This window comes from Neopsephotus bourkii, unplaced genomic scaffold (genome assembly GCF_033783945.1).
Source record: "Neopsephotus bourkii isolate Nb327-2 ecotype Australia unplaced genomic scaffold, CSIRO-AGI_Nbou_v1 NB_1707, whole genome shotgun sequence".
Taxonomy (NCBI): domain Eukaryota; kingdom Metazoa; phylum Chordata; class Aves; order Psittaciformes; family Psittacidae; genus Neopsephotus; species Neopsephotus bourkii.
The window spans coordinates 8,198,894-8,226,865 of NW_026902181.1; the positions used below are offsets into that span (position 1 = coordinate 8,198,894).

General features: G+C 42.9%; 1 protein-coding gene across 3 annotated transcripts; it reads left to right on the forward strand.

Annotated features, from left to right (window-relative positions):
* Positions 1 to 185: 185 nt before the first annotated feature.
* DEGS2 (delta 4-desaturase, sphingolipid 2) lies at positions 186 to 27,655 on the forward strand. 3 transcript variants are annotated; one of them, XM_061376442.1, is made up of 4 exons: positions 186 to 764; positions 4,529 to 4,628; positions 19,715 to 20,457; positions 26,821 to 27,655. In XM_061376442.1, exons 3-4 carry the CDS (start codon positions 19,741 to 19,743, stop codon positions 26,962 to 26,964), a joined length of 861 nt encoding a protein of 286 aa, XP_061232426.1. In that variant the 5' UTR covers positions 186 to 764; positions 4,529 to 4,628; positions 19,715 to 19,740; the 3' UTR covers positions 26,965 to 27,655. The 3 variants fall into 3 exon arrangements, with proteins under 3 accessions (XP_061232426.1, XP_061232424.1, XP_061232423.1); XM_061376440.1 differs by lacking the exons at positions 186 to 764; positions 4,529 to 4,628 and adding an exon at positions 7,861 to 7,897; XM_061376439.1 differs by lacking the exons at positions 186 to 764; positions 4,529 to 4,628 and adding an exon at positions 10,030 to 10,464.
* Positions 27,656 to 27,972: the final 317 nt, after the last annotated feature.

Consider the following 27,972-nt stretch of genomic DNA (forward strand, 5'->3'; position numbering starts at 1 on the left):
TCTTCCCCTCCGCGGGGGCGCGCTTTGCTCCCCGAGGTGGCGCGCCTCCGCAGCGGCCGTTAATGGATGGGGCGGGGGCGGCGCGTGAGCCGTCTCGTGATGCGGAGGTTGGGGCTCCGTGCCTAAAACACAGTCCGCGAGCAGCGGCCGCGTTCTGGGCGTTTCCCAGCTGGGCTGAACCCGGGGCCCGGCCCTTGCCTGCCCTGCAGCCGACTGCTGTCGGTGGGGTCCCTCTGCGGGGCGGGCGGGCGCTGGCCCCGGGGGAGCGCTGGGCTAGGCATGCGCACTCGCCGGAGAAGCCTTGGGGTGGTGAAGGCGGGATCGCCTTGTTTGAATTCTGCGGTTGAACAGCTACGGGCAATTGGCAGCGTTTCTCTCTCCTCTCTTGGTGGTGGTGTGGGAGCAGCTTTGGGTACAGCGCAGCGGTTCCCTGCAGACTTCCTTCCAGTCGAACTTGCCCCGAAGCGAGTTGGTCGCTTTCGGAGCGCTGTCTCTCGGTTCCAGCTCGCCGGAAACGGCAGCGCGGTCCGAAGTCACAGCCCGTGGAGGAGATCACTAACCAAGTTCGTGTACTCGGTTACGCAGGTCTGGCCCCTTACAAGGCTAATAACCAAATGAGTGCAAAATGCACTCAATTTTTATTTTCATTTCCCACTACATCACTGCTTTGCTTGCTCATATCCCAAATTGCCAGGATACAGAAACCGATAAAAGATTCCTGCTAAGAAATACTTTCTTCTACCTCAGCATTAAGTGTTTTCAAGGTTAGTCTAGTCCAAGTCTCAAGACAGCAGTACTGAGCCTTGGGCTAATGATGAGATTAGGAAATCAAGTAATCAAAATAGCAACAAAATTACTTAACTTGTGTAGATCTGGGAATTCCTTCCCTCCAATCATATTCAGCACTCCCATTTTAACAAACTGCAACATGGGGTTTATCGTTGCAAAATTCCCATAAACTGAAAGGTTATTTTTAGATCCTGTAAATAGATTTCCAGGCTGTTACATATAAATTCTGCTTCTCTATCTGTACTTGGAAGGACGAACGTAAGAGTGTGGGAAAAATAGTGCTTGTGAGTTTTAAAAAACAGTATTTGAAAATTAGGATGAAGTCTCCATTGTACTGCAGTAAAAGTTAAGCATAATAAAAAATGGTGAGTCATTACAGAACTCTTTATTCATTTTTAATGGGAAAAATGCACAACTCACATACACTTTTTATTCTAAGCTTGTTTAGACAAAATAGTAGTCTCACCTACATGTTCAACGTGCACTCTGTTCTGCTCTTGAATTCACACCAGAGCTGTCATTTACTAGAGCAAGTGGGATCAGGCCCTGGGTTGATTATTTTGGGTGAAGGTGTTAGTGTAAATGAGCTTTGTCAAATATAGGAACAAAGTCGCAAGTTTCTCTTGTTTATCAATGTAATTTTTTGTCTGGGTTAGTGATAGTAGTTTAACAATTTTCTTATTTTCATTTTTGTGGTTTTATTGCAAACAAATATATAACTTTGGACAGAAAAGGCACTTTGAAGTTTGTAAGCATCAGAACCAACTTATTTTGAATATTGCTAGTGTTTTCTACTTTCCCCATACTTTGGCCTAAAACCAGTGTTTTAATATTTTGTTGCAACATTCACATTACGTTATTTTTCATTGAGAAATGTTACATGAAGCAAATACTCTTCATCAGATCTTGTGTTTTTTTCTATTATACAATTCTCTTCATCCCGAGCAAGATAATTTGCTTAACTTGCATGTGACTATTTTTCATTAAGTGCAAGAATTAGACAATTTTTCCAAATGCTTGGTGAGAAAACAAATACAAGCAAAAATAAAGATGTGCAAGCTGTCCAATGAAAAAGTGTTTAAAAGAAAATGCTGTCCTCTATCCAAATAGCAGCAGAATTTACTCCCTTGATAATCCCTTATCTTCCTGCCCTCCACACATCATTTTACTCCCCATCTTCAGAACTCCAGCTTGTTTCTCAGCCATATTTAAAAAGTCGGGGGAGGGGAGGCAGGGGAACTTTATTTAAAAAATTTAAAACCTTCAATTAGAAATAAAAGTTATTTTTAAGCTTCCATAACAAATAAGTTAATAAGAATATATATTCTTTACAAGCTCTAGATGCCTCAGATTTATCTGGTTTGTTGTTTTTGTTTTTTTTCTGGTTCCTTCCTTAAAATCTGCTGTAGTAAATTGTCATCCCCCATCAGTATGCAGAAACCAGCCTGGAAAAGAGGAGGCTGTGTGGAGACCTCATAGCAGCCTTCCAGTATCTGAAGTGGCTTACAAGGATGCTGGGGAGGCACTCTTCATTATGGACTGTAGTGATAGGACAAGGGATAATGGGCTCAAACTTAAACAAGGAAAGTTTAGACTGGATATAAGGAAGATGTTCTTTACTGTGAGGGTGGTGAGGCACTGGAATGGGTTGCCCAGAGAAGCTGTGAATGCTCCATCCGTGGTCCTGTTCAAGGCCAGGCTGGACAGAGCCTTGGGTGAGGTGGTTTAGTGTGAGGTGTCACTGCCCATGGCAGGGGGGTTGGAATTAGACAATCTTAAGGTCTTTCCAACCCTAACCTATGATTCTCATTTCATACTGCAGAAACTAATTGTTCTAGCCTATTACACCTGTATCAAGCCAAAACTAGGTAACTGTTCTTTTAAATAAGAATTACTTCTTAAATACATAAGCTGTTGTATTTTAAGAAAACGAAGCTCACAGAAAATAGGTTAGTCTTACGCAAAGTATGAAAGAATGAACACAAATATCACTTATTTTCTAAATTTCTTTTTGTTTTAGTCATATTCCTTTCCCCTTCAGCTTACATGGAAGTGAGAAAGAGAAAGAAATTTGAAGTGTGAAACTTGAGAAACAAGTGACCTTTTCATAGTCATCATCTACAATCTCCTCTTTTGCCTCTAATGGGGTCAACATACCCTTTTCCCAATTTGTTTCACTCAGCCATTCAAATCCACTGATTTGGAAACTTCTGATACCCCATTTTTTTCTTCTCATTCTCACACAATTTGCCTGATGCTTGATCAGAAAGATTAGCCCTCCTATTGTAAATCGACACCAATAAACTAAACTGATAATACTTACCTATCTAGTTAAATATGTCATGAATAGCTTTAAAGGTGGTTTTGCTCTTTCATAAAGAAGACCAGATATAGAGTCACTTAACGGAGGAAAAGAAAATCAGTAGTTTATAATAAGTTGCTCTCTTCTTAACACCTGTTAAAAACCTAGGTAAGACAAATCAAGAAGTTCTGCCAGTTTAGGACATCAGGTTTTCCTTCTGCATCTGGAATGGCTTATTAATCAATTAAAACAGGAGAAATCTTGAAGAAAAAAGACAAAAATCTCAGAAAATCTAAAGTAGGATTTCCGGTGCCATTAAGGCAATTCACTAATAAATGTGTTAATTAGCTATGCCACCCTTTCCCAGAGTCCTTGTCCTAGCTCTTTGCAGCTCTGTAAGAAATTCAGTTTTAACTTTACCTTTATAGTCCTCTATAATTTAGCCTCCTTATCTTCAGCTGATCTAATATAGCTACCACCATGCCTGGCCTTTATGGCCCACTAGCTTCTGCCACAGATTTCCCTGCCCTCTCTCCTCAGACTGCTAGTTAAACATGAGGGAAATCCCTGATCCCAATTTATGTATGGACTCCTACAAAACACATTTACAGGTCCATTATGAGCGTAAGGTTCTGCTTGCTGACCATGCCTAGGAACAAGCAGTGAATTCTGTGTGCACCTCTTTTTCTCTGTTTGTTCCCCTGGTGCTTTTAATACTGTTTTCTTTGCTGTACCACATCCTACTTCAGATTCCCCTTCTAAAAATAAACGAAGCAGCTAACAAACCTACACCAACCAGTTTGCTGAGATTTATTGCGCTCTTCTCCATTTGTCGTCTGCTTGCATCTTTTAGACTGAGCAAAGCAAGGAAGGGCTTTCTCTCATCTGTAATCTTGCAGAGGGAGGGAGATAGGACTTGCACTGCCACCATTCCAAACTAATTTCCAAGTTATGGTCACTTGACAACCCAGTCTCATTAAACAGGTTTTGTTGTAAGGACAAGATCATGTAATTTGTTTTTCTGACTCTATGAAAGGATACATGAATCAGTGGGCCTAATCCTTGCCCCAGAAACATTTAACCCTTTAATTGTGTTTGGAAAGCACAAATAATTATTATTGAGTTGTAAAGCTGATGATCAAAAATGTAGGTTTTCTCCTCCGTTCCTGATTTGATGGTTCAGGATACGAAAGTACTCTTCCAAAAATCCTCAGCCTTCTTAAACTTATCAACATAGGATGTGTGTAGACATCTGAATAGTTTATATCTTGTAAATCGTGGACAACACAAGATGCAGAAGCTTCTGGGAAATAATATGTCATGATACATGAAATCATGACAGCATAGGCAATATGTGTGCATTTGTGTCCTAACTGCTCATTCTACACGCTGGGAGCAAACCTACAGCTCTCATCCATCCGTCCTGTTGTCTTACAGACTTCCTAGCCCTCCTCCTGCATGTGTGTTTGCTTGGGTTACAGACGCCAGACATGATGCTGGGAAGTGCTGAGCTCTGAGCTTCCATTAAAGTCACCAGGTATTGATAGATCCCAGTAGCACTAAGAAAAAAATACCCCTAGAGTTCATATTACATTTTAAAAGAAAAATAAATCTCGGATTGAAATGAATAAGGGTAAATAGTTGGAAATAAATAAGATTATAAATTGCTGCAGTCTCAGTGAAAGCCCAAGGGCAAGTATGCTTTTCTTAAATCAGCTTATCTAGATTTCTACATGGCAATAGACACTGTGACTCAGTTTTCTCTGACAGTTTGTTAAAGTCTGAGTATAAAAACTCATACTCCTTGGGCGTAACCAAATCTGATCAATATTTTCTTTCTAGAGTGCTTATAATAGAAGGATTTATAACCCAAACTTATTGGTGGAAATATTGTAATTTTACTTCATGGTTTTATAGTCAAATCCTAGTCCATTCTGGAGGGGACTGTATGTGTTGCTACAATATAAATACAGGCTAAAAATATTTCTCTTGAGCAAAAAAACAGAGACTGTATGACACAGTCTATACATTTAGCACAGTTTGTTATCAAAGTTGTTCTCCAACTGTTCCCTGCAGAGGGAATTCCTCCCATACTCCCATCCACACATTGACACAACTAGCCATTTTCAAGTGGCTTTTTTTCCCCTCTACTCTAAGCTCTGACTTCAAGAGGTTGAACAAAGGCCCTCTCTTGACCCCATGTCACTCCTATTGTCAGAGTGAGCTCAGCAGCACTGAAATGAATCAGGTTTAAGTGTATTGGGTTGAAACCTGAGTGTTAGGAAGGGTGTTTGAAAGAGGAGATCTGCTCTGGTTAACTGTGTCCCAGAAAGAACTGCCGTACCTTTGGTTTGTGGCAGCATGGGGTTCTAGAGGAGAGACTCATCAATGCTTAGAGGGGGAGGAGAGAAACCCGGTGTTAATCCGATGCCTTTCTTCACAGCACTGACATCTTTTCATAAACGTGACACTCTGTATGAAAAGGAAAGCCCTTAGGTTCTCATGTTAGGATAATCAATTACAAGTGTTGATACTTTTTGTATATAGCATTTTTGCTGTGGGAGTCTAGTTAATATACTCTGTTCAGGTATTTGTACTACGATGCTCGTGAAACTGTTCCTGACATGCCAAGATTGCAGGGAGTGTAGGGTAAGCTACTCATAGGATAAGTACTTCTGGTGTGAACAGCAAATACATGTCATTGTGAAAAGCAATTGCAAATGCTTTGAACAATATAAACCACTCTGTGTAGTAACTTATATTCCAGAAAGATTGTGATTCTTTGAGAAAGCTAAGAAGCATAAGAGTAAAAATGTAACATCAGAAAAAAAAATTTTAGAAGAAGAAATTGTTTCCATTTGAATTTTCAGAAGTGGTCCTGAACACATTCAGTATTTGGTCATTAATTGCAGAAGACCTACATCTGCTAAACTTCAGTTGGATGGGGCTTTGATCGGTCTGGTCTGGTGGTAGGTGTCTCTTTCTGGCAGGGAGTTGAAACTAGGTGATTTTTAAGGTCTCTTCCAACCTGAACCATCCTATGATTTTAAAATTCTTTAAGCACGTATTTCTAAAGGAGATGAGAACACCTGAGTGCAACCAACTCACATCTATTGCTCCTGTGAGATTAGCCTTTCGTCATCTGTAGTCTCGCCTTTTGCTAGCTTCCATTGCATCCACAGGACAACGAGACTTGCTGGAATAAAAGAAAACGCATAGCTGTAGCAGGCAAAGCACGCACAGCATTACTACTCACGGCCCGGAGGTGGTTCCCAGGGGTTTCACCTCCAGGATCCCGCACACGCAGTACCCCCGCGTGGTCCCACCGGCTGAGGTAAGATGCTCTTGTGCGAACCGTGGGGTGAGGGCAGTGCAGGGCGCAGCAGGCCAGCCCAGCCTGCACCCTGCCTGCCCGTTGCCCGCCCCCCTTCAGAGCGGGGCTCCGCGGCCGCTGGGAGCGCCCGGGCCCGACGAGACGCTGCAGTGGCGGCATGGTGCCGGCAGGGGGCGGCCTGCGCTCGCAGTAGCCGTTGGGCGGGGCGTTGGCCGCTCCGCGTTAGCTGCGGTCCCGGCCGCGGGAGGGTGTCTCTAGGCGCGGCACTAGGCGGTGGCCACACTCCGGGCTCGGGCCTTGCGGTGGGCGAGCGCTGTGCGCACAGCAGTGCGGGGCTGGGTGACAGCAAGGGACGGCAGGGGTGAGCTGGTGGTGTAGGGAGCTGTTTCTGCCTTGGAACCTCGCCTTTCGTTCTGGGAGCTCCCGGGCAGAATCGCCGTGCACCAGCCTGCATCCTGCAGGATTCGTTGAGAGCTGGCCAATTGTGGCTTGGTGAGAACCGACATGAAAGGTCCGCGTCGCAACCCGGCGGGTTACATATAACAGAACTAAATGTATCTAACAACTTACACCGGCAACAGGAAGACATCTTCCTCCCCCTAAGATTCTGTTGCACCAGCTCCGTAACACCTTTGTTCTGGTGTCACGTTATCCCAGTGGGAAGAAAAAGGCAGAACTGGCCAGGGAAGGGCCAGCGCAAGTAAGAGGGGAATCAGAAGATACGACTTGTTGGCAAATTATTTCCCCTGAGTGAACTCTGGTGGGAGTGTATGTTGATGATGTGGCTCGCTGACAAATTCCACTGCCTATGAAAAATTGACTTTGTGCAGTAGAGTGCATCACATTGTAAATGTCGCTAGTTACATCAACACAGAGCATGACACCAGTTTGAAATGACTGCAGGATGTTTTCTAAACATACGAACATACAGCTATGTTTTCTTCAGGTAATCAATTATGAAGGCAGGTGCAATTTATATGGGCAGAGAAGAATCTAAATAATGTAGGAACTGAAAATACAAGCTTGTCATCAGACATGGAGCTCTTTATTCTAGAGGAGGAAATACTTACTCGGAGACAAAATTGCCAGACAACTTTGTTTTACTTCCAGAACATTAAGTTTAATCTCTGGCAACCAGAAGAATAGGAGTTAAGGCCTGCACACCAGGGCAATAGCCATTGGGAAACGTGCAGGTGTTCCTGCTATATTTACTGCGTCACCTGTTACTTTAGTAAGTGGATGGAGGAGGTTGCTGGGTTGCATACAGAAATACATTCCTGTTGGAAGTCAGCTGGTGGAAAGCCACCTTTCGGTGGGGAAGCATGAGTTTGCCTGGCCGTGTGGAAGAGAGGACCAGGAGTCTTGTTTCAGAGCTGCATATTGTAGGTCATGGCCTCAGTGCAGCAAAGGATTTTTGGTTTTTGTTTGGTTTTTTTTTTTTACCATGGAAATTGCCAGCTGGGATGCTGAAGGTGAGCATGATGTGTACTTGAAACAAGGTAACGAGGTAGATGAGATATTTGGTGGTACCCACCATAGTGTCAACAGTTGTGCTCCTTTTGTTGAGCGTGTTAGGAATTTCTCTCAGGTAGGCTTCCCATACAGACAGAAATCCTGAACCCGTATAGGAAATTGCTGAAGAAAGGAAGGCTACAGCTGGGAGAGCCTGTATGAAGCACATTTGAATTGCCATAAAGTGTAGCGAGTATATGAACCTATGGAGTTCACAGTCAGCATTCATTAAAAGGGCAATTATTGCCAGGTGACATTAAAATACCCCTTCTCCTTCCTTTGTGAATGATTGTAAGCCTGTTTGCACTTTACTAGGGTGCTATAAAACTAAGGATACTAAATGGTCAGAGCTGAACGATAGGTCTTCCAACTCTAGAAAGTGGTCTACAGCCAACCTTTCTCATTTGTCTGGCATTCACAATTACTCTGAAATTAGTATAATTTGTTTGGCTTATTATAGAAAAATAAAGCATGAAATTCTATTCTCAAAAAGAGATGGCAACTCACTGGAGGCAGAAAAGCTTTCTGTTCTTCTGATGTGGTTAGGCTGAGGCTATAGTAATAAGCTACATGAAGACAATGCCATTGCCTGCAAAGGAGATACTTAACTTTCCATGGAGACTTACCATATGCAATAGCACTAGCCTATTGGATAAACTTCTGGGGATTAAGTCATATTTGTTTTCTTTGCAACTGCATGGACTGCCCCACTAATTTGGGTTTTTAGTCACCTTGAGCACTCCTGAGCAGGAATTGACAGAAAGGTGTCATCACATTCATGTTGTCATTGGCTTCTCCTCCGAAACTGAGCCAATTAAAGGTTTAGGCTGAGATACCCTAATTCATTCCTTACAGAGACATGCAATAACTTTAACTTGGGTTAGCAGTCCATTAACTGGGTTGGGCCCTACAACTTTATGGGAGAACATCAACCTTATGCTGGAGGAGAGGTGAAGAAACCATTGTACCTACAGAGAGCTGACCTTTAAAAGAAAAGTGGTTGAACTCCTGCTCTGGGTAGAGCTGCTTACATTTACCGCATACTCCTTCCACTGAACCTTCTTTGAACATTAAACATTCAAGGGTTTGTATTTAGACCACTTCAGGAAAAAAATATAAAAAATTGAAAGAAGCCTCCAAAAATTTTCTAGCAGTCAAGAGGCAGGGTTTGGGGCTTGGGGTTGTTTTTTGGTTAGCGGTTTTTAACCCATACCATTTATGTGACTGTGCTACCAAGACATCTTAAATATCTAAACTAGGCTAAAGTAAGAGGTGACAGTATTGTCAGTGTTTGCAGGCAAAAGTTATTGCTGAAAAATATTCACATTTCAGATTTGCAAAGCTGCATTTTTGCCCCTTTTCACTTCTAGGCATGATAGGCATTGGTAAGGGTAAGAGAGTAGGGAGGGGGCTAAAGGATTCATGAAACAGAACGAAACAAAGTTGTCTTCAGAGGATGAAGCTGACGCAAATGGGATGCTGTCAGTGGTAGGAATAATGATTAGGGATAGCAAACGCTGCAGATGGACAGTGGGTCAGGTATGGGCTTGCAAAAGAGCATAGTGGGAACAAGAGCAACACTTTAATTTTGGGTTGGGTGTGTGGAGAAACATCACCATGTAACTCTTTGTGAATCAGAGAGGCTAAAGGAGTTAGAAAGCTTGCCTTAGAGTTTAAGGTTAGCAAGTCCTTTGCCTGGCTTTGTTACCAAGGGATTTCCTGCTGCTTCAGCCACGATGGTGCTGGACCTGGGAAATGTGCCACAAACTCCCAGGACTGAAGCGTGACCCAGCCAAAGGCTGGATGCTACTGGAACAGCTCACGCAGGATTTGTCAGAGGGCCAAGGAAATGTGTGTCAGGCGCTGGTCATTTTTACACTGTCCCAGGTCTTCCACCCCTGGGAGGAGCTGACATGACTGGTCTTCGCCCTAAGTCATGTTCTGCTTAGGGCTGTGGTGTTGGATTTATGGCATTTAGACTACTCTTGTTTTCCAAAAGTCTTGTCTTGGAAGTTCCCGGGGATCAGCTTGCACTGCTGGTGTTGCCCGGCTGCCCGAGTCTCCCCCAGGAGGGGAAGGCTGCGGTGGCTATGTTGAGCTCCAGTGGGCACCACGGTGTTGGCAGCAGCATGATGGGTATCCTGCTGCCGTGCAAACCACCGCCTGCCCCGCGCTCCTCGCTCGGCTGCCTTTGGAGCCCCCACGGCACGAAGAATCTCGGTTGAGCGTCCTCTGCTCCCCGAGCCAGTCCTGGGGCAGCCCCGATCCTCGCACACCGGAGCGCAGCCGCGCACCTGCCCCCGCGGCCGCCCCGTCGCGGAGCAGTCCCGGTTCTCGCTGGAGGCGAGAGGCAGGCGGCGGGGCGGAGGCAGGTGGCGGGCGGAGCCGCTCCTCCGCTGGTCGCGGAGCTATAAGAGCAGCGCGGAGCGGAGCGCAGCGGAAACCATGGGGAACCGTGTCACCCGCGAGGACTTCGAGTGGGTCTACACGGAACAGCCCCACACGCAGCGCAGGAAGGAGATCTTGGGTACGTCGAGGGGCTCGGAAGCCGCCGCCGTCGCGGCTGGCGGCCGGGCTGGATTGCAGCCCTGGAAGGGGAGGCGCGGGCTGAGCTGGGGGTCCAGCACGGGTTCTTCCAGGTCGGTGGTGAGGGCGGCTCGGGGCACTGGCTAGGCTGTGGAGAGGGAGGGCTGCAGAGCGGTGGGCTCAGAGGGGTGCTTTCCCCGCGGGTGCTGCTCTCCCAAGCTCTCCCGACGCCGCCTCGCCTTACGGAGGCAGTGGAGCGGCGTAGCGAGGGCACCGGCTGCTGGACGGCGTCCTGCTGCACCCGGCTGGCTCCCGGCGGGGTGGCACTGCGGGGCGACCCACCGCACCTGCGGCCGCGGCTGCGACCACCCTCCCTGAGCCTCCCCCTGGGCTGCCGGCCCAGAGCTGGGTCACCCCACAGGCAGGGTTCCCCGATATCTTGGTAGTGCAATAAAACAAATGAGGACGTGGGTGAATGTTTGCTAGAGAAAGTGCCCGCCGCTCATTAGAGGTGAGGTACTCTTGTATTTCCACTTTGTACACGCAGGGATTAACTGTGCACATGAATATGTTGGGCTGGGAGGTTTTCACTATTGGACTGAGGTTTTAGGCTTTTCTGAAGATCATTTCTGAGAAGAACAAATAATTCAGAATTATTGCAGAACATTGTTGCATATCTCCTGAAAATACATTTTTGACTTTTTATTAATAAAGATTTATTTTTCTTCTGTTTCTATTTGGGTTGTTTGCTTGGGTTTTGTCTTTCCTCTAATGAGTAGGATAAACTTTAAAAAGATCTTTTATAAAGGGAGGCACCAGAGCTTGTGACTGAGGTGCTGCACAGGATCCATGATAATTAGAGGCAGTTTTTTAACTCCCCACAATCTAATAGATTAACCCAGAATTAATTCAAATTACAAAAGCCTTTCCGTGGTGGTGGTGGATTCTCCTGGTCCAGGTTTGAGTTACATCCAGGAAAATTATAATTATTTTACTATGCAATCATGATAGAGAGTCAAATGATGTAAATTATATAAGATGATGCTTCTTGGCATCATGCTACTCATCATTCCAGTCAAGGGAGCTATGTTTCAGTGAGCTATGGGTGGGGTTGCGTATGGTGGGTCTCTCTCCTTGCAAATCTTTTGCTTTCCTGTCTTGTTATAGAGTGGGGACTGCAAACCATGATGAAGTTGTATTGTAAGAAGGGCTGTAGTGGTTGGACTCCTTTACCCTTACAGCAGCAAACCCTTTTTAAGATCTTTCAACCGCATACTTACAGAGGTTTTGTCCCCACTATCTTTGGGTTTAGAACGAGCAATCGGAATCAGGGTCCATCTCCTTCCTCACAGCCTCCATCCCAGCTGTGGGAGCAGAAGGAAAGGCATAAAGACATATAACATGGAAAGAGACATAGAAGATGTGAGCAGGACAATCTGTATCTGCCTCTGATGAGGCAGCATGGATCATGAAACTAGTGTCATGAATACCAAATTGTTACTGAAAGTTATTGAAATGGTCATGACATCACATATAATATTGGTATAATGATCACCACTGCATTATCCAAAGCCTGAGGGTCAGCAGACCCATGGAATTTAGAATATGAATTTGCCAAAGTGTTTAGTGTCTGTTGAGCTGGAGTGCACTATAAGAATCCTACATACATATGAACAAACATCTACAATTGCCCATGTGTTGTGTATGTTTCTGTATATGGCAATGCCTTGGGGACAGCATTCCACACTGGTAAAGGAAGTATTTCCCTCCCAATAGGTTAATGATTTAGTTGCTAGGCACTGAAACTTGTTTTCTGTTTAGGCTGCAGCTTTTTAATATGTTGTTCTCTCTCAGGCATGGCTACTTGATTTAAATGCAAATTGAATTTATCCATTAGGAAAGAAATATGGGCAAACACATAAGGCAGTTTCTTTCTTTGCTTTCAAGCAAAGTTGAAAGTTGCTACGGAGCAACTGAGAGATAATAATTGTCTATCATGAAGTTGTATGTCCTGGCTTGAGAGTTAGTAGCCCAGGTGTCTATAAGAGATTTGTAGTTAGTGACAATATGTCTGAATGATAACTCTGTGAATCCAGTCATCTTACCATGGCCAGGAACACTTTACTAGTTCAGGTTGCTCAAAGTCCTATCTAACCTGGCTTTGAACACTTCCAGGTATGGGACATCCACAGCTTCTCTGGAAAACCTATTCCCGTTGGGCAGCAGAGCTATGAACTGTGTATGTCAACTGGGCTGGCTGGCAGCTAGCTTATGGCAAGATATTTTGCACTAGATGAACCTATTAGGGATGTGATTCCTAATGGCAATAATTATATCAGCAAACAGATTAACAGCTTGTGCAAGGGAGGGGTGATTCTTTCTTATCTCTTTGTAGTATCTTCCTCTTAGACTCTAGGTATTAAAATGTAGCTTGTGCTTGGTACTGTTTGGGTGCCAGCTGCTTCTAAGTTACAGTGGAGATCTTTTGCCAAGCTGGCACTTCTCTCCTGATCATGTTATTCATGTTCCTGAACATGTTATTCACGCTTTTCAGTTTCTGAAATGGAATTGTTTTGTTGCTGTTCTCTCACCCTGTTGTTTGCGAAAAGCCTATTACTGTCTTGTGTCAGGGCTAAGATTTGTGCAGCCCTGCAGTTAGCCGTGTTAGGAAAAAACCTGGTAAAAACTAACCTGATGGAAGAAAGTTTTTTCATCAGGATCTGCTTAGCCTTGCTGTATAGTTATTAGAGGTAGATATATCAAAGGGTATAACATAGAGAGGATAAATACTTCTAGTGTAGAAATAAGTAGTTGTAGAAGTAGAATTTCTACTTACAGGCAGTAAGGGTCCATTGGATTGAAACACTTAGAGAACTGTGGACTTGCAGCAGGAAGTGTTGGTGGTTTTTTGGTCTTGAGAGAAGATGAAAAAATCATTGCTCAGATGCTGGTAATACAATAAGCACACAATGAATGATCATTTCACCTGCAAACAGTTTTCAAAATACAAGCAATGGAAAGAATTAGATCTCATTTATGCCGTGGATTTGATCTAGCTTCTTAAAATTACTGTAGGTTGGTCAGAAAATGTCTTGCCTCACATGATCCTGAGGGAAGTGCTGTTTGCTGCTGAGGATGAGGGCTGAATCAGTGTTGTGCAAAGAGCATCCAAAGATGCTCTAACATCCAAGAATTATTATTAATTATATAGCTGGGTTTTTGGCTAGTTATTTTAGAGTGGAGATGGTGCAAATGTTTTATATGAGCTTTATCCTGTAGAAGGGCTGAGATGTTTGTCTCTGGGGGGAGGAGGTAGAACAACTGAAAAAGCCCAAATAAATTTTATTTTAGCATTTAGCTGATTTGAATATAATAGCTTCCAGCTCTGTTTGCTTACCTAGAAATTAGTCTGCTGTTTCTACCAGCTGACTCTTCTGTTGCATATTTAAAATTTACATTTATGAAAATTCTTATAAACTGAACATACCAAAATGGGCAAGATGTTTATCTCCTTAGCTTAAATCAAAGCTTTGAATTACAGATGCTTCTGGTGAAGAAACTGTGAGTTTGTTTCCCCTTTACATTGCAGTATGTGGGCACAGTGCTGCCATTGATGTGCATGTTTTCTGATGAGCACATTCAGAATAGCTGCTCTTTCATCACTTATGCCAATTTCCTGTGTGGATCACCTCTAAAAAATATCGTATGAGCAGAATGTCACTGTTTTAGACACCTGTGGTCTTCTGCTGAAAACGTATCAAATGCAGTTGAGGGCTTCAGCTTACACCATGCTGCAGGTTTTTGTTTCAGAGAAAGCCGGAAGCCCTCTTTTAGCTTTCTTACATCCCTTTGCTCTGAATCAGCTAATAAACAAGTGTAAACAAACAGGTCATAGCTGCTGTCATAGTGATGTGCTGACACCATCCATCTCTGTTGTCACCAGCCATGTGGCACTGTTGCAGTGCATTGTCTCTGGTGGCCACTTCTGTGTGACCAGCTAGCACAAAGTGATTTAGGAGCTTGTGGGTGGCAAATACAAAATTAAGACCCTCGTCCTTTCACAGTGGATATATAAAACTTTAGTATGGTTAGTTGGGCCAAAAAGGTTTCTTAATAGTTTGCATAATGAATCAGGCAGGAAATTGTGCAAAGCTGGAATCTTTTGTCATGCACATTGTCCTTTGTGTGTATCCTACCTGTGTCCTGGCTTATGTATGGTTTGAATTAATCATGGAACAGTTTGGGTTGAAAGGGACTTCTAAAAGTCATCTAGTCCAACCCTCCCTGCAGTAAGCAGGGACATTTTCAACTAGATCAGAGCTAAGAGCCCTGTCAAACCTGACCTTGGATATTTCCAGGGGTGGGGCATCAACCACCTCTCTGGGCAACCTGTCCCAGGGTTTCATCACCCTCATAAAAAACGTTCTTCCTTATATCTAGTCTAAATCTACCCTCTTTTAGTTTTAAACCATTAACCCTTGTCATATTGATACAGGACCTACTAAAAATTTGTCCCCATCTTTCTTATAAGCTCCTTTTAAGTATATTGGAAGGCTGCAGTAAGGTCACTCTGAAGCTTTCTTTCCCCCAGGCTGAACAACCCCAACTCAACTTGTCTCCATAGGAGAGGTGCTCCAGCCCTTTGATCATTTTTATGACCCTTCTCTAGACCCACTCCAACAGGTTTATATCTTTTCTGTGCTGAGGACTCAGGTGTGCTGTGCTGTTTAGGAACATGTTTATGAGTTGAGCTGCTAAAACACAAAACACTGTCATGTCAGCAAACTGACTTCTTTTGTTTTGTTTATTTTGGTACAAATGCCAGCTCCAGCATAGGGCATGGCACAGTAAAGCTAATATCTTGTGCCTGGTGTCTCTTATTTGTTCTGGCAGGGACTTAGTGTTGACAGAACATGGTCCAGGACAGCAGCATCACAAGAATCCCCACACCGCTTTCTTTATAACAGGCCTTCTAAAATTCTTATACTGAGTACTATCTCCACTTGGACTATACCTGTATACTGCACTTGTGGTCAAAATAAAGGAAGATGAGAAAATTAAACTTCTTCTCTTGTTACTACTAGCTTCTCGTGGATGCAGGCAGGGCTGCGGCTCCTTTAAACCTCTATTACCACTGTGTTTGTGGACAGCTCCTGCTCTTCCCCACATCCAAATCAATGTATGTCAAAATGTGAGAGCTAAATATGTGCTGTCACATCAATGGGAAATTGTATCTGGTGCCATTGCTGAGGTCTAACTGGGTCTCCCCTGAGTCATTCTAGGAACACGTCAGTGGAATAGAGGGTGAGTGAGGGTTCAGAACAAGGTATTTCCTGTCTCCTGAGGAGGAACAACACCAGGACCTAGCAGCTGATGGCTTCTCGAGGAAGCATTACTCCAGTCCAAGCTGAGGGTCAGCATAGGGCTATGGTGAGCGCTCCTGGAACTCCAGAGAGGACCATCAAGGTAAAAAATATGTAGTCAGAGTAATCTGTCAGCAGTGTTTCAGAGGGAAGCATGCCTCTAGAAAGGTGACTGTTGCTTACACACAACAGTGGAGTGATCTCTGTATAATGCTAATTCAGTAAATAAGTTGTTTCAGAATCATGAGTGATTCTGAAAATATACTTGCAGCATTCGTTGTCTCTTGACTGCTGTTCTTTCATCCACGCTGTTGTACAAAGGCAAAATGCTGTCTTTTATTGTCATGGTACAGATTGCAGTTCCTCTAAGGTTATGATATAGAGACCATGGAGCTGGCTGGGCAGAATTATTAAGTACATCTACCCACTATACTAAAGTGCTTGCACTGCATTTGCAGTGTGTTGACCTTGGAGACAGAAATGTCATGTTTCTGCACTGCTGTACATCTACACCAGTATCCCCATCCTCTCAATTACATGAAGGCTCAGTCTGGACAACTAGAGGCAGCACATGTGGGTAAGCCATCTGCCACATGGAGCTAACAGACTTTCTCAATAAGCCTCAGGGTGGAAAATGTGCTGTGGAGTCAACAGAGTAGCTGGAGCTGTTCTGGTTCTATTTCCCTCTACCTCCTATTCCTGTGCCCCTTCATGCCATAATTACATAATGAAGAGCTCACTATAGATTACATGTTATGCCCATCATCATGCGTTGTCCCTGACCCAGTGCTTGTTGGGAAGCAATGGACTCTGGTCATATAGTTGATCATTTTTGTAATGGAAAAGTGCTGAGGAAGACCAACATGGAAGCAATTCAGGAAAGAGCAGCATGATGAAAATCTCTGCTCATATGAAGTGTGAAAGTTTAGCAGTTTCAAGAGTAGGTGTCTGTTTATTTTTCTAAGTGCAATGTGTAGGAAATGAAGGTGGTCTTTAATGTGTAGCTGCCACAGGTCTGATAGTCCTTTATGGCTCCTGGTTCAGCACTGCACAGTAGCCCTGTGTCTTCTCTGTTACATTTGGGATGTGCAGATGGCTGACGTCTGGTTTGAGCAGCATCTACAGACACTTTTCTCAGCAGCCTTACAGGGTTATCCAGGTTCTTCAACTGCAAGTGCTCTATCTTGCCTTACGAGCATTGCTTCAGCTAACTGCAAGGCATGAACATGAGGGAAAAATGAGATGCACATTGATGTTGTCACATTTTTGTGTCAGCATGTTACATATAAACCACAGACATCAGGATCACTTGATCTGATATTAAATATGTCTTGCTGAAGAGTATGTGGCCTCAAGTTTTGAAAGGGTCAGCATTCAACATTTTGCATGTGAAGTGTTCCTGAACCAAAAGGTCTACGTACTAGCAGGCTACTCTACCAGTGGGGCTTTTAGCCTCCTGTGAGCCAAGCAGACCTAGGTCTCTTAGCTCCCTGAGGTCACCCCATGCCACAGAAACAGGAAGGGTTTATCAGTATTAATGATAAACAGACAGTCTTGTGGTTTAACCAGTATGCAAAAATTTACTGTTGGAGTTAATAATGTGTTGAATTTAATATTAAACCCTGTCAAGTTACCTAATAGCAGTCACCTGTGATAAATGCAGCCTACCTGCACTGCCGCTTGCAGACACTGTTGCTGCTGGTTGGCAGTCGCTACTCTGAAACCTCTTAAATCTAATCTGCAGTCCTTGTTAGCTGCCACAGAGAGAAATAGGTTGAAAACTTTAATTTTCCTCAAAATACAATATAAAGCATCTCTTAGTCATTTCTTTATCCCATTAAAACTATATATATATTTTTATTTGGTCAAAGTGGCCTCAATTTGACCAGGCTGAGCAACAGATTTGCTTGGTTTACCTTTCTTCATCCCTTCTGGTGACTGCAGTAACTTATCTCCACCAACCGCATGACTGAGAATTTGGGGTGGTTTGATTTATTAAAGGGTTTTCCTGGTTTTGGACAGATGCCCCTAAGCAGGACATTAAGCTACACGAAATTCTATTTCTGTAACAGATTTTCTGGCCAGGTCATTATATCAAGTTATTCTCTAGAGTGGATATACCAACACTTAGTGTAAAATTTTGGTACCTGTGTAGGTACCAGAGAACAACTTCTAGTATGCTAGCATTCCTAGTGTGAAAACCATAGTTTCAAAAACTGCAAACACAAGGGCAAAACCAAAACAGCAAAACAAAAACCATGGGCTTTCCAGCGAATTTTACTGAAAACCTTTCCCACCACTTAGGGTAATAGCTCTCTTGCTTGAATACTCCTCATGGTGTTTTTTGCCCCTTGTCCTCATAAGAGGAAAAATTAAGGGTATCTCTTTTTTCATCAGCTTCCACAGCATTTGTGTCATCTTTATTGCATCTAACCTTTGTCAAGCTGGGCTGAAGTGGGCCAGAAAGCTCAAAATTTGTTGGAAGCATGAGCAGAGCATGACCACATCAACATGTTTCCTTAAATAGTGTTTCATGTTTCTGATGAAGCACCTGCAGACTTGTCAGGGTTCATTTCTATAAACAACCTTCTCTGAGTCCGCCACTGAGTACCTGCCACTGCCTGGAAGGTCACGTGAAGTTATGTGTATCATCTACAGTGTTTGTAGTATATACAGCTGCATAGATGAAAATCATAATAATCCAATTTTATTGCATTGATACCATACTGTTACAGTCAGGTGATATTCTCTATCATAAAATTAATAAAAATTTTCTAGCTGTAAAATTTGCCCTTCAAGTTTACAGGAGCACACTGTAACCTCAGGGCCCAGAGGGAGTGACTTGTCATACAGTCTTATCTATGTAAGCTGTAATTACTGATAAATACAGAGTATGAGTTAAAGGAGGGAGGCCAATATATGGCTAAAGGCCATAAAACAGTGGAAAAATTCATGTGTACATTAATAGTGGAAGTGAGAAGTATGGGTTTGTAAAGAAGAGGCCCGAAGCAATGAACAGCACCTGGAAGATAAACTGCACTTCTGAGTATTTTCTTTTTCTTAAAAGGCTAAACAAATAGCCAGTAGAACCACAGATCAGTAACGTGGTCTTGGCCTGACACAAGTCAAGCCAAGCCATGTCTCCCTGATACTGTATTGTAGCGTTTGTGAAACTGCATGGAGCTGTTGCACTCTATGCGACTTTCATGCCTGGTTTTGGTATGTGACTTGGGAACAAGCTAATGAATGGGAACAGAGAAAAATGTTCTGTCTTACAAATTCCTGATAATTTTGCTGACCTTCTTGTGATGTTACCGTGTGTAAGGAGTTGTTCATGCTGTAAGCACTGGTGAACACTCAAATACTTAGGAATTTTATTTTTTCTTAATGCTACATTTGTCATCTAACCACAGAGCAAAACCTGACAAGCCTGTTGCTCAGCCTTATTTCTCTGCTGTACATTTGAAGCAACAGTGTGAAAAGGGCTACAAAGAGAGCAGTTGTATCCCTTTGTGGAATATAGTATCTGGGCTAGGAAAAATATAAAAGGAAATAAAAAACTTACAGAAGGTGTTTCTTAGAGCTTAAACCTGATGGGTTTGGCATATTAATACCATTCTGAAGGCACATATTGACTGTCTTTTTTTTTTATGTGACTCTATATATTTATATTTAATAATATCGACCACAATTGAACATGATGCTGAAAGTGGGAATAGAAGCCATACATTAGTAAAATTTTTTACTGTAGTGGCAACTCCACTTTGGAATAGCCATTTGATAAATCTAGGACCTCAGACAGAGGGTGATGAAAATAGAGAGCCCAGTGGTGATTACGTATACCTGACTGTGAACTAATGAGACGTTTCTCTTTATATTTCCCTTTAGCAAAGTATCCAGAAATCAAGACTCTGATGGGACCAGATCCACATTTAAAGTGGATTGTATCTGGAATGGTTTTCCTGCAGTTTCTAGCATGCTACCTGGTAAAAGATTTACCTTGGAAATGGATTATCTTCTGGGCTTATGCTTTTGGGGGTTGCATCAACCACTCACTGACCCTAGCCATCCATGATATTTCACACAACGTCGCCTTTGGGAATAAGCAGACCAAATGGAACCGATGGTTTGCAGTCTTTGCCAACTTGCCTATTGGCGTCCCTTATTCTGCTTCCTTCAAGAAATACCACATCGACCATCATCGGTATCTTGGTGGGGACAGCCTGGATGTGGACATTCCCACAGACTTTGAAGGCTGGTTTTTCTGTACGCCTCTTCGGAAACTGCTTTGGCTTTTCTTCCAGCCTCTGTTCTACAGTCTGAGACCACTGTATGTGAACCCCAAAGCAATTACACAGATGGAAATTTTTAATGCTCTTGCCCAGTTTTCCATAGACCTTATAATTTATTACCTTTGGGGGCTCAAACCTGTTGTTTATTTAATAGCAGGTTCAATTCTTTGCATGGGTTTACATCCCATTTCTGGACACTTCATAGCTGAACACTACATGTTCTTAAAAGGGTATGAGACATACTCTTATTATGGACCTCTGAACTGGCTCACCTTTAATGTAGGCTACCACATGGAGCATCATGACTTCCCCAGCATTCCTGGATGCAGATTGCCAATGGTGAGTATGGCATGAGTGAATTGGATTTTTATAAGAGCTGCTAGACTGTCTCAAAGAAATAACTCCAAATCATAGCAATGGATCATTTTGAAAAGAAAAAATATTTTATTTTTCTTTTTTTTCTAATTCATCCATTTCAAGCAGGAGATTGAGAGAAATGGCTACCAAACTGCTGTAATATTTAGTTTAGTTTATGGAAACAAGAACATCTGAGCCTTATATGGCTTGAGAAATACTTCTTGATAAAACCCTCCAACAACGCTCTAAATTTCTCAGTTTTCTTCCTTTAGCCACTAGCTTTCATCTCTTAGAAAGTTTAAAGGCCCAGCTAAAGGAAGGCAGGTGGCAATTACTACTTGAAATTTGTCTAATGATCAATCTGCTAATTATATTTCTTGATTAACATCAAACAAAAGTCTTTCTATATTACAGATGACATAAGCACTGGGGCATGTTCTAGCCTGACACAAATAGCACTAGAAAATAAAGCCCCGCTCTCCATGACTTGTTTTAGCTCTGCTGCCCCACCCACAGAAACTGAGGATGATCTGTCATTGGGAAAGTGCTGTGGCTTTCCTCTTTTGAAAGTCAAGCTGCTTTTTGTTTATGTTTTATCAGTTGTGGGAATCAAATTTGCAAAGCCCAGGTGTCTAGGAATGGTTTTCAATCTGCCTCCAGGTACGTAGCTGCTCTTCTGGGTTTTAATACGAGGGTTCCTCAACAGGTGCTCACAGTGTTAGAGGTATGTGACTTCAAAGTATTACTCCTACATACAAATCCTCTGGCGTAATAGGAAGGAAACATCTTCTGTTGCTGGTCCGATGCAAAGTTGGAGATAGAGCTGAGGAACCTGAAGTTCAGGAGCTGTGACCTCTCACTCCTGTGTAACACGTGCAACTTTTATGATGGTATGTCCAGGCAAACCCTGATTTATGGTTTAATGTCACAGAAACAGTCTGAGAGGAGATTCGAAGCAAGAGGAGATTTTCTTGTGGTGTAGAAGAGTATGGGGAGCCTCTGTATAGCCTGTAGTTCTGTTTTAACACACCTTTACTGCTGGAAGTCTGTCCTGAAGAAGCTGGCCATTCTTGGCAGCCCATGTTCACATGTGAAGTTCTCCTGACAGGCACTCCCATTGCTGATACACCCGATAGCTCAGTGGGGAAGTGCATGAGCTTAGCTTTAGTTTGAAATGTTCAAACTTGTTAGATAGGCTTAGATACTTAAATTACTGAAATGTAAATAGAAGAAAAGGTTAGCTCTGTATCTTACACAAGGGAGGTGAGTGACTAATTGAACTTGCTGGGACTGTTGCACCAGACCTGATTGAGACCTGCAAAGCTCTTCCCCACCCACCCCACAAATAGTTCAGCCTAATTACTTGAGGCAGTGTAGCAGCTGGAAGTGTCTGCCTTCCTGTCTGAAGAGGAAAGAGTTATTAGTTGAATTTGATGGGCTCATGTTCATATGTTTCTCACTCTCAGGCAACTGAGACTTGCACTGCTGGTGAAGGAGATACCAGGCTTGTCAGTCATTGTTGTCTGTCTGAACTATATGAAAAACTGAGTCTTTCATGAGTGATCAATCACAAGTGAGAATGTATTAGGAGGTGAAAGTCCTTTGGCAAACAGTTACTGAAGAAAATCCTTTGTCCGTTAAAACAAGTTGTTTGTTTTTTGCTACAAAATGAGAAGAATTTAGGGACTGTAGTGACAGGACAAGGGGTAACGGGTTCAAACTTAAACAGGGTAAGTTTAGATTGGATATAAGGAGGAAGTTCTTTACTGTTAGGGTGGTGAGGCACTGGAATGGGTTGCCCAGGGAAGCTGTGAATGCTCATCCCTGGTAGTGTTTAAGGCCAGGTTGGACAGAGCCTTGTGTGATACGGTTTAGAGCGAGGTGTCCCTGCCCATAGCAGGGGGTTTGGAACTTGGTGATCTTAAGGTCCTTTCCAACCCTAACTATTCTATGATTCTATAAAGAAAAAATTCTGTCTATAGCAGAAAGAGATAAGGGAACAGATTCTCTCTGGAGAGATTTAACGTTTGAGCTCCACTGCAGGTAGGGGTAGAATCCTTCCCTTGCTCTCCTCTGCTTAACCTCCCAGCAAATTCCTCACTCAACAGAAGTCCGTTTTTTTCAGTTCTAGTCTCTTATGCACTTCAAAGAGCTGAATTGTGTAATATGGATGACCTTTCAGTATACATATTTTAGTTTTTAATAATTGGCAAGTAAAAAGTGGAATAAAGATCTTTATTTAGTTCCTGCAGGATTGAGAGCAGGGGAAAAAGAGGATCAAAGAATAACTGGATCTTGGAAACTAACTGGCTCTTCTGCTTGCTTATCAGAAAAGTAAATTCAGTTTTGTCCTTTGTTACAGGTGTGTCATTCAGAATGTTCTGAGTAATGTGTTTGCCATTGGAAAGACCTTTGAAAGAGGAAGAGTTAGGCTGTGCTGTAAACTTATCGATATTAAGGATGAGTGACGTAAGAACTTTTCCCACTAGTATAATAGACACTATGCAAGAGAGCATGAACTTTAACATTACAATGAAGGACCTGCTTTAAAAAAAAAAACGTAGGACTGGATCAGTCTTTTCATGAAGCCTTATAATTATAAAACATTGCATTGCTTATGAAATGAGTAAAAGAGCCATTCTTTGTTATCTGGAGGATTGAATATACTTATCAGAGAGGGGACAGGAGGAGGAGAAACTCAGCTTGTCCTACAAACTGCAATAAAAACTGCAGCATTACCAGAGGCAAACTAGTTACTCATTAAGCTTGTGGGAAAAGACATGGTATGAAACCAGATTTATTAGACAGACAAGACTGGAAAACATGGTAGATGTGCTGGTTTTGAATTGCAGATTGCATTAACCCTGTGATGTCCAGGAAGGCTAGCTTGAGTGCTCCAGGGCTGATCAAGGACTACAGAATAAGCTTCGGTAATGTGCTTTCTAGCATTCTAAAGAAAACTTTTTCAGTCTTGTCATAAGGATCTCTAGGTTATGTATAGGTCCAGGACAAAGGGTCTATAACAGCTGTGGTGATATACTAGGTCGCATTTAACTTTTGCACCTACCAGATACAATGGTGTTGGATTGGAGTCCTGTTCCTGGGCTCTACAAGCACAAAACCAGAAGCAAAGTTTCAGTCTAAAAGATGTGATTTGTTACCTACCATCTTGATCTGTTTTAAGAGAAGCCTAAAGATACCAGATGCCAAGTGCCTGATAAGCTTCTTGCAGATTTTGTGATCTCTTGTTATCCTTCCATGGGCTCTCTCCAAAGCAATATGGAGAGCTTGAGGAGGAAGTCAGGATCAGGATTTAGGAATACTTCATCACAGTGCAATCCTCTTTGAGACTATCTATAATCTGGCTGCAAAACTTGCAATACAGAAACTGCAGGTTTTGTACTGCACCCAGAATGCAACATGGAGGATGACTCTTTCAGCCTCAAACATACTTAATAGATTTAGTTAAATGTTGTATTTAAAAGGGAATCTGCATTTAAACATAATTACTTTCTGTCCTCCCACCCCCAGATTTTATGGTAGGTATGGAGGAGATGATAATTTTATTTTACATATGGAGATGCTGAAAGAAATTATAATAGATGAGCTGGTTTTGTTGTGAAACTTCTGCATAGATTCGTTGTAAAAGAGAAACCGTTTTAAAAATTCTTTCCTGCCATGTGATAGCAAAATGGGAAGATGCATGTAACACACTTCCTTGTCTTTTCCGTAAGAAGACCCTTATTTTCCGTTTTCCCAATTCCTCTGTCACAAATATTTTACTGTAGTTTACCTTCCCCTCTCCACTGTTTCAGTGCATCCCATACAACTGCCCTGCCCAGAGCACAGGGACCTTCCCAATGGTGGAAGTGCTGCCTGCCTTCCTGCACAAGGTGCTGCTGGGCGCAAAGCCAAGAATCACTTCATGTAGGTGTGAATCACTGTCCCATGGCTGATCTAGGGTGATACACTCCAGTGCAAGCCCGTGATTATCTCTTGTGGTTTGCATACTGACCTACACTCCAGTGCAAGCCCCTGATTATCTCTTGTGGTTTCCATACTGACCTTCTCAGCCAGAATGAGCTGCCACCATACACTGCAGGAAGATGCTAAACAGATATACTTGGTGAACAAGCAACTCCTCTGTCAGCTGATGCTGAAGCAGGCTGCCTGATTCCAGAATATGATGTGTATGAGCTTCAAAATTCACGGCTGATTATTCTTATTAATCATCTTATGAAATCACACTTGTATTCTAGGTGCCCATTTTAAATCCATGATGCAGCTGCAGAATATGTGTATGGAATATATTTAAGTGCAGTTTTCCAGACCTGCATGTCGTGTCCACTGAACTTTTCAGCCCTATGCCTGGACTATACTGCTGCTTGTGTTTGCTGAAAACACAGAAGCTACTGGGTTGAACATAAATGGGCTGTTTATTGGCCTCTTCTGGAGCCCTTTATTTCCTGCTTCATCACTGGGGTAATTTTTAGTTAGCCTTTAGTGCCAGAGGGCACAGCCCTTGCCTGAGACATTGTTCCTAGGAGCTGAATTGTTTTCTGTTAATCTCCAGCCATCTGCTTCCATGTGCAAGGGGCAATACAAAAAGACTTTCTGAAGCCCTCATAGTCATCAGACTAACGCGATCAAGAACTCTGTAGATAACTAGCTGAGAAAATGTGTCTGCTTCAGAGCACTGTTTCTGTGAGCAAGAAAACTGTCTGGAGAAGAGGGGAATGGTAGACTTGCTAAATGAACTTGGCTAGTATGGATGAGGGCTATATTACTGTTGCAAGTCAAAATTCAAGCAGAACTTCTAAATGGAGGTAGGAGGGAAGGTCTGTAAGCAGCAGTGTGCTACGGAATGACCATGTCAGAGCCGGAGTGAAGCTTTTGGGGCTGGGTGTCTGAAACTCCCTCTGTGTTTGCAGCAGGCCTTATTAGTGGTTTTCATTCAGGGGAGTCAAGGGAGCTTACAGAACAACACTTGAAAGCAGGATATAGGGAATTATTAGAAAGTCAGAGGTATTCAGTGAGAGGCAGAATACAACCAGACCTAACTGAATCTTCTACCTCCAACACAGCATCACCATGCCATGAGCACAGGGAACACTTAGGGGCTGAGGTAACAAGGTAAACGATCTTAATGAAACTTGTACATTACCCAGCTACCTCACAGGGAAGTGCCTGCTAGGAAGCTGAATTAATGAGGTAACTATCAGTGAGCCATACTGGCTTATAATTTAACTTCTGCTGGGATTCTTACCTTTTTACAGTCAAAATGCTGTGTTAAGATTCCACTGTTACAGCTCAGATGCTGATGAGACTCTCCTCCTGGATGACAATTTCTGTGTAACCCTTTTGCTCTTCACTGGAAACCCATGCTGTGCTCAGCATAGCTGGCTTTAAAATCCTGCAGGGTTTTTAAAGAGAGGAGTCATGCTGTCCAGCAAGACAAACTACTCTAGAACAGAGCTGTGTGCCTGGGAGGCGAGCTGCAATAAAACCATGCCCAAGCAGTTTATGTGCAAGTGTACAATAGTTAGCAGACGTTGCTGCTTCGTAAGTGTGTTCAGAAAGCAGAGCACCTAGCTAGAGCAGGAACTACTGACAACTTGGGAATCCTCATAGTTCCCTGAATCTGCCAGGTTTGAAACCTCTTTGTCTTCTGGTTCCAGCCTTACTCCTGCTACAGGTGCCACCCCCAGTGGTGCACAATGGTTCTCTGATGGCAACAGTCCTAAGGCTTGCAGATTTGTAAAAGGGGTGAAATTTTATTAGACTTTTGACCTAATAATGAATCTCGCAGCATTTTTAACACCAGACTGAGGGGGACAGACCACCCTTGCCATTCCCTCTGCCTGCTGGAGGAACCCGTCTCTCAGATTTGAAACACGCCAGCAGAACCAAGGAAAAAAAGCCCTAAAGCGCAGGCCAGGCTGCGTCTGGTATTTTTTCAATTGGTATTTCTCTCCTACCCCGAACCCTCAGAAGACAAGTATTACAAGTGGTGAACAGGGCTTTAAATATAGGTGGATTCTCACTGATTTTTAAGGTGGCATCTTATTGTGGAGATCACTCCACCACCAAAATGAGACAAAATAGTTCTGACTGAAGGCAGTGATCCATCATCTTTCAAATTCTGACATTGTGAGGCAAAGTTTACATCAGAAATCTGCTAAGAAGTATCTAAATGTGTTTAAGTACATCTCATTTGGCTGAACTTCAGAGGCTCACAAGCAATAACAAGTAACTTCAGGTTATGGCTGTGCTATCAGATCTAAATGCAAGGACTGAATACTTGACACTGCAGCTAAATAGATCTTTTTCTCTCTCTTCTTCCAGGTGAAGAAGATTGCAGCAGAATATTACGATAACCTTCCACATCACCAGTCCTGGATTCGGGTTCTGTGGGACTTCGTTTTTGATGACACTATTGGTCCTTATTCAAGGGTTAAGAGACTATGCAAGCTGGCAAAAGCAAGCTAATAGACTAGCTCTGCCAGCTGCATTGGTGTTGTGTTTGTTCATTTGAATGACTTCTCTGCAAAAGTAGGAGGATGTTCGTGTGTGCTGAATTGGCATTGGTGTGTGCTCCTTAGACGAAGAAGTATGGAAATGAAGCAACTGGATGCACTATTTTAGACTATTGATACTTTTTAATAAAGGATATTTGTGTATGTAACCTTGAGAAATTAGAGTAAGCTATGATTATATGAACTTTGGCCTAGGCTTAGAATTAACTTCCTGGGCCACATGTGCCTACATCTGAGTTTTGGCCTTATCTGAATGTAGACTGCTTGATGCGTGTATGTGTGAGCATGAATGTGTGTAGTTTTGGACTGGTTTTGCTTCATGCCAGGTAAGATGTAGATGCTCTGTGTGCACGGGACTGTGGAAGCAGGGAAGACTGGCACACAGTAGTAAACAATACTTTCTGGAGAACACAAGAGTGCCTTTAGTTCAATGCCATATCTAATCCAGTATCTTCTGATAATTGCTGGTAGCTGAGATTTTGTATATGCAATGGAGTATGTGTATGTTTTTTGTACATTTGTGTCATTATTTCAGTAGCTGCTGTTTGACCTTTACTCCAGGACTTTGTCTAAACCTTTTCTGAATGCACTTCTATTCTTCAGATATAACTCATTGTAGCTAACCGGCAGAGCTGAACTGTAGTATGGAGTCTTCTGCTGGCTGCCTGATCAGCAGCAGGATGTGCACATGGAGAAAATGGGCAGTCCTTTCTCACCCACCTGCTCAACAGTGTTCAAAACTTTGTGTTTCTCATCCATTTCCTCACTGTAAGTCTGTTTGGGAATGAAAGGATTCTCATTTTAATTACTGCTTACCAAGGTTGTTAACATTCCTGATCACTTTTGTTGGTCTTCTCTACATTATACCCCTTTCTGTGCATAGGAGTTAGTATGTGTCAGTGAAGACATAGAGACATTACAGTGGGATTTGTTCCTAACTGGTTTTAGAATAATTGTAAGT

Coding starts and splice junctions, on each gene's coding strand:
- DEGS2 (XM_061376439.1), top strand. CDS start 10,383: ATGGGGAACCGTGTCACCCGCGAGGACTTCGAGTGGGTCTACACGGAA. Junction 10,465..19,714: donor GCGCAGGAAGGAGATCTTGG/GTACGTCGAGGG, acceptor ATTTCCCTTTAG/CAAAGTATCCAGAAATCAAG. Junction 20,458..26,820: donor CTGGATGCAGATTGCCAATG/GTGAGTATGGCA, acceptor CTCTTCTTCCAG/GTGAAGAAGATTGCAGCAGA.